The 6,722-nt window shown below is 43.7% G+C and overlaps 1 protein-coding gene across 1 annotated transcript in view; it reads right to left on the reverse strand.

The window, feature by feature from the left end:
* ATRN (attractin) overlaps positions 1–6,230 on the reverse strand; it is a gene marked incomplete at its 5' end in the record, with an annotated part of 105,197 nt that extends 98,967 nt beyond the window's left edge. The window contains 4 exons of the mRNA XM_010017073.1: positions 973–1,156; positions 2,614–2,857; positions 4,738–4,828; positions 6,062–6,230. Coding sequence (XP_010015375.1) covers positions 973–1,156; positions 2,614–2,857; positions 4,738–4,828; positions 6,062–6,230 — 688 coding nt within the window. The remainder of the gene's footprint in view (positions 1–972; positions 1,157–2,613; positions 2,858–4,737; positions 4,829–6,061) is intronic.
* Between the last annotated feature and the right edge of the window lie 492 nt (positions 6,231–6,722).

Here is a 6,722-nt window from a genome sequence, read left to right on the forward strand (position 1 = left end):
AGGCCCCGGTGTCAACCCTGCCTTTGAACACTGCCAGGGATGGGCCAGCCACAGCTTCTCTGGGCACCCTGTGCCAGCGCCTCAGCACCCTCATGAGACTGACAAAACAAAGGAAGTTGATGCTGCAATAGTTTGGAGAATATTGTCACATTTGTGGTATTTTATCTGCCCATTCTGTGGCTGAAGTGGAGGATCCAATGAACCATGAAAGGAAGCGTGGTTATTACTGGATGTACAACGGAGCAGGAAGGAAGGTTTTTTAGTCACTAGTTACTTTACTCATCAGTATAGACTCACAAACAGTTGTTGCAGGAGTACAGGCTATTTTAAAGTCACAAAAAAGAGATAGAGTCCCTCTAATTTACATGTGTAAATGTTCAAAATATAGTTTCCATGCTCAAAATACAGTGTCCTTTTTGTCAGGAGCCTTTAAATACAACTTTCAGAAGAACTTAAAATTGAGGAAAATCCATTTCACCTCCATAGCTCAAAGTTGTGAAGTTTTGCTGTAGGTTTTTAATAAAACTCACCTTTGGGCAGAAACAAATCACTGAAGATTTTAGCTTAAGACATGAACGTTGCAGCAGTTACAGAGCCAGGAGTAAATGGGGTTATAATAGAAATTCCTTTGCAGATTTACTGTGGAATGAATTACCACTCACTTGACTGCAGTAACCACACTCATCTGCACAGTCTGTACTGCTCACAAGGAATTTCCATCCAATAGTTTTTCTTTTCAGCTTTAATACAATAGATTAAAATGGATTAATTTCTCAGCTCATTCAGAGCCTTGATTACATGTGATTACATGATTCCCTATTCATAAAGGGACACAAAAATCACAGATACAAGAGCACAGTATCTGTCTTGAATGCAGGTAACTCTGTACTACTGACCCTTATCCAATACCCCATCCTCTTCTCCATGACAAACACAAATGATGGGTGGTATACAGGAAGGAGAACTACTTACCACATACGGGTATCAACTTCATATTTGTACAAGTCATCTGCTAGCCTGTATTTGTTGGCACTGAATGCTTTGTAACCTCCATGGATATAAATGGATCTTGTATGCGTGTCATAAACACTACTGTGACCATACCCTCCTTGCACCAAAGCTCCACTCGTCTGTAAAATGCTCCATGTATTTGTGGCTGGGAAATCAGAAAGGTGATAGAACACAGTTAATTCATCTCCCTTAAGAAGAACTTATACTTATCAACAAATCTCATGGTGGAACAAACTGGGTTTTCCCTTGACTCGGATCTAGACACTGTCTCTATCACTTCATACCCAGAAATATTCTCCTTCAAGGAGTTTGTTGTCAAGAAGTATCATCAAGTATCTTTAATTAGAGCAGAAATACCTCTTCTACAGTCATTTATTACATTCTTTTCAGACAAGCTAAGTAAAAATGAGAGATAAAAACGCAGAAATAATACATTGCATTTCAATGACATGAAAATGGCTTGATTTGGAATAGTACCCAAGAGCATTTTAATTTTATATCTATATCTATATATATAAAGGCAGACAGCACTGAAGCCAAGTATGACTGTGAAGAACACTGCAGTTAAAAACTAATATGTGATTAATGGTCCTATATCTCACTCACTAAAATAACATTGGTTTGAAGCACTCTAGACATAATATAATGGCAACTGAAACAAAAATGTCAAATTATACATCAAATCTCTGGAGCAAGTGCAGAATGAAACCCTCACTCAGGCTTCCCAAACCCAGGGTAGATCAGGCACACAAAAGGCAAAGGAATAGAATAGTCTGCAAGGTCACACATGGGAAAACCAAATCACTGCCCCACACATCCTGGTTTTCTCCAGAGAAGGAAAACTCACTCAAGTGGACACCAGTGGACTCCAGTAGAAGCTGGGGATCAGGATGACCAAAGGACAGAGATAACAGGTCCAATGGGCAGATAGGGCTACTATTAATGGCAATAACCCATACATTCCTGTTGGAAATGTCCTGTGTTTAACTATATTCTCTCCTATGCTTATCTACTGGTGATTCTAGAAACCTCCAGATCCTAACGTCTGGACTATTCCCAGAGATATGGGGATGAGATCAGTGATATGGGACACCAGAAATTCACTGCATGTTCCCCTAAGCATTTGCTACTGAGGACATGGGTAACAGGTTCAGCACTTGAACACTGCCAGGGATGGGGCAGCCACAGCTTCTCTGGGCACCCTGTGCCAGCACCTCAGCACCCTCACAGGGAAGAGCTTCTGCCTCAGAGCTCATCTCAAACTCCCCTCTGGCAGGTTCAAGTCCTTCAAGCCATACCTCTCTAGGTAAAACAATCTAAAAGTCTAAATCCTTTAGATACAAACCATCAACTAAGTCAGGACTAACTCTGGGTCCAAGCTGTACCTCTCTGAGAAGAAGTTTAGAACACAAGGGGGTCCTTTCTGAACCTCATAACTCAACAGGAGTTGAGCTGCATTTTTACTTCCCATTGAATCTTGTTAAGTCACTGTTGCATTTAATACCAAACTTCGTTAAATCACTGTTTTATATCAATAAACATCTTGCTCCTTCTCTCTTATGAGAAAAGAGAGCCTCCATCCGTGACAGGGCCCCCACTCACTCAGGTTGTACTCCTGGACGTTGCTGATATACCCATACAGAGGACAGTGCCCAAAGATGACGAGCATGACCGCGCTGTCGCCTGGCCCGGTGACGATGTGAGCTGAGTGGCCAACAACCGCGTACTGCTCCTTGGCTTGAGGAGTCACTTGAGCCCAGGTCTGGGTGGGAATGTGGAACACCCACAGCTGGCTGGTCACGTTCCCCGTCGCATCTATTTTTCCACCGTACATGTAGATGTCATCCTAAAAGAAGGTAGATTTAAAATGAGGGCAGTGAGTTTGGTACTTAGGAAACAGCTCATGTGCAAGAAATGAAGTTGTTGTATTTTATCTTCTCTCAGCCTAAGTTTTTCTCCAGCACTGCCCTGGGCAGCCTGTTCCAATGCCTGAGCACCCTCTGGGCAAGGAATTGTTCCTCAGCTCCAGCTAAACCTGCCCTGGGGCAGCTTGAATCCATTACTCTTGTCCCATCCCTTGTCCCTTCGGAGCAGAGACCAGCCCCCTCCTGGCTCCATCCTCCTGTCAGGTAGTTGCAGAGACCGATCAGCTACCCTGAGCCTTCTCTTCTCCACACTAAACCCCCAGGTCCCTCAGCCCTTCCTCATCACACTTGTGCTCCAGGCCCTGCTCCAGCTCCAGTGCCTTTCTCTGGCCCCCTCCAGCACCTCAGTGTCTCTCTTGCAGTGAGGGGCCCAGAACTGACACAGACTTTGAGGTGCAGCCTCACCAGTGCCCAGTGCAGGGGGACAATCCCTGCCCTGGCCCTGCTGGTCACACTATTGCTGATACAGGCTATGTAGTGTAACCTGGACAATAACAAAAGCAGGGAAGCTGTGCCTACTTCGGGGCAAGATGACTTGCTCTTTGGCTTTCACTACCTGTCCTGACTAGGACTGTTTTCACTATAAATGGAGCTGAGAGGCTCCCAAAGGCACCCAGAGTTAGACACCTGAAGTCAGATGATTTAATAAGGAAGCCGAATCCCTCCCACAGCTTGCAAATGCAAACAGCAGAAGACAGCTGGCAAGAAACGCAGTTCTGATGGAAACGCTGGTGTCTGTACACTGCAAGTACTTTGTCTTCCAAGTCCAAGTTAATGCCCTGACAAAAAATGAGGACCCATGGGAAAGAAGGGAGCCAGGATAGTTAGGCAGGGTTTTATTAATCATCCTGTAAGAGCTGAGTCCCAAGACTCTATCCAGTTTCCTCTGTGGAATTCTCCAGGCATCTCAGAATCCATCATAAATCCACCAAAGCGTGTGGAGGACCCTTGTTTCCCTATTGACAAAGTGTTAACCTTGGAAAGGGAAATTCTCTACTATAGCTGGTGCTTCTTGGGCATCACTGATGATAAAGCACTCATCATACCCTACTTCTGAATAGTTACTGGAGATATTGAGCCCTCGCAGCTAGGGAATTCCATCCTCACAGGTTGTTCAAGTGTTCTGTTTGTGAGCAGTGCTGTGTGGAGCTATTTCAAGTGTTTGTAATTATGCTCTACATAGGCCTGCAGTGTGATGAGCTAATTAACATTTCAAACCCAAAGGTCAGTAAAGGATTAGCTCATTTCCTTCTCAAAGGCCTTGCCATCCTGCTCTCACATGGCCTGCACACACAGCAAGGCAGGCAGGTGAGAAACAGTTAAATCCACTTGTTGTTTCGGATGCTGGAAGAGCAGATTCATGGATCTAGTGCAGAAGCAGAGCAGGCTCCAAAACTCCCTAATTCACCAGCTCTGCTTTGGTGCCTTGGACAAGAGCTCATGAACATATTTATGTGGTCTACCCAAAAGGCAGATGGGGAACCAGATTAACTCCAGCAGACTCTAACCATGAGGCATGGCTTGTAAGCACAGGCAGTAAGAAGGAAATAATGGACTCACTGACCTCAGTCAGCCTTAAAATCTCTGAGACAAGGGCAAAGAAGCAACACACAGCACAGGCACTACAGAATTCCTCAGATACCAGCCTAAGGACTCCCTGGAGTACAAGTATACATGGGGCTAACCATGGACAAGCCTTTGAATGAGAAATGCTTCTCCCAAAGCAAAACTGATCTGTGCAAAGGGGTGGGCAGCAGAAAGGAAAATCAGCTGGGAAGTGAGCTTGCAGCACTCAACTTACCTCATGTAATGCCAGGGAATGACCATATCTCATCTCTACTGAGTTCACAGTGTTGGCCAGTGGAAGCCACTCTTCAGAAATCAGATCATACCTGTATAACACAAATGGAATTCATCTTCTGGTAAGTATTCAAGTTGAGAAAATGACTGCTTGTGGGAATGCTAATGCATTGTCTATTAAGCTATGACTTAACTTACACCACATGGTCCACCCAGAACAGAACAACTTTACATTAAGCTCAGATAAGTTCCAACTACTTGACTAAATAAAACTTGCCCCTGTTTAAAAGGCACTTTTTAATTATGCCTTTGTCATTCCAGTGTATTTTTCCTGTGAACTTGAAACAAGATAAACCCTTTGCCCTGAAAATGGCCTGTGGCTTTTGAGATAAAAGAATGAACTATGCTTGCCAGGCTGACAGCCTTAGAAGATAAAATCACCTCTGAGAGAGCATTCAATGAAGCCACAGGGTATATACTGAAAACTCAGGCATGACTTTGAAAGAGTAAATTGTGGATGTAATCACCAACTCAGGGTGCATCGTGGATGTAATTCTACAACTAAGGGTGCATTTTTAGGTCCTCTTTAACTTCCCCTACAGGAACTATAACTGTTGGATGTGAGTACGGGACACATGGCTCACACTTAGGTCCATGAAAGTGAGGTATGCAGGTATCCTTGATAAAAAAATCCAGCTTTTGCCTAAATCTGCCCAAATACCATCAAGCTCAAGAGGAAGCCTGAAATGTTTTGGAGTTTTTTGTGTTTGGGTTGTTTGCTTTTCTATCTAATGAGGGATTTCCATGAGGTACACAATTATTACCTGTTACCTTAGATACTGTTAAATCTCTTAATTGCATATACGTCATCATCCTAAATGCCACTCCCTGTTTGCTATCCCATCCATTATGGATAAACGTCCACAGTAATCAGCATGTATTAATTAAGGAACCAAGCACAAGTCATGCAGATATATAAGGAAGGGCTAATAACACTGAAGCAAAACTACCATCTTTGAATACAAGGCCAGATATAATTTAGGAGCCAGCCTAGACATCCACAGTGAATAGTTAAATGCTGTCAGAAGGAGACAAATCAAAGACTCACTGAACATCAGGAACTTTATACCTTTTCTCTTCCAAAACTAGCACCCTTTAGCAGCTTTTTCCCACACCTCAAACGTGAATCCAAGTTTTTATTAGGGCTGTTTTCCCCTAGAGATAAAGCATAAGCTAAAGCACAGCATGTCAGATGGCATCTGCTAAAAATAATCCTCATATCTGAGTTCCTCTACTTAGACTTTATTATCTAGGTTTATACTCACGCTAAAACCTTCTGAGAGTCAGAATGATTGAAGACATAGCCTCCAACAATCCACATTTTATTGTCATGGATGACTGTTTTGTGAGATGCTCTAGGAAGTTTGGGAAGAGAATATTCCTCCCGGGTCCAAAATGACTGGTTTGCAGGAACAGGGATTGAACAGCCAGGACCTGGGAAAATAAGTTTTCAAATGAAGTTGATTCCTGTGCAAAGCCTGTATTTAGTTAGAGGCCAAAACCCTGCACCAGAGGTGACAAACAGGCAGTACGGCTCAGTTCTCCCTCCTGTGATTACAGGAGGCCATGGTATAGACCATTTCCCACCCCACACTAATTGGGTATCTTCAGCACTTCCCTACCCACCATGTTCCCACAAAAGCCCCAACACACCTTGCAAAAGCTTCAGAAGAGCTGTTCAGCAGCATGCTGTAAAAACCCAAAGGTCTGTAACTATCTTCCCCTCTTTTCATTCCTCTCCTTCCCAGATACGAATTGATCACTTCTTATTTTTTGCTATATTTCTGCTGCTCTTAAAAGCACCTTCCTCACTGCCAGGCTTCGCTTCACAGTTCCCTGTGAACTGCCCATGCTGTCAGTGAACAACCAGACTTCAGAAAAGCACCAGGAGGTACTACACTGCATAAAAGGAGGGCCCCGGAGCTG

Source organism: Nestor notabilis, unplaced genomic scaffold (genome assembly GCF_000696875.1).
Source record: "Nestor notabilis isolate BGI_N333 unplaced genomic scaffold, ASM69687v1 scaffold8886, whole genome shotgun sequence".
Lineage (NCBI taxonomy): Eukaryota > Metazoa > Chordata > Aves > Psittaciformes > Psittacidae > Nestor > Nestor notabilis.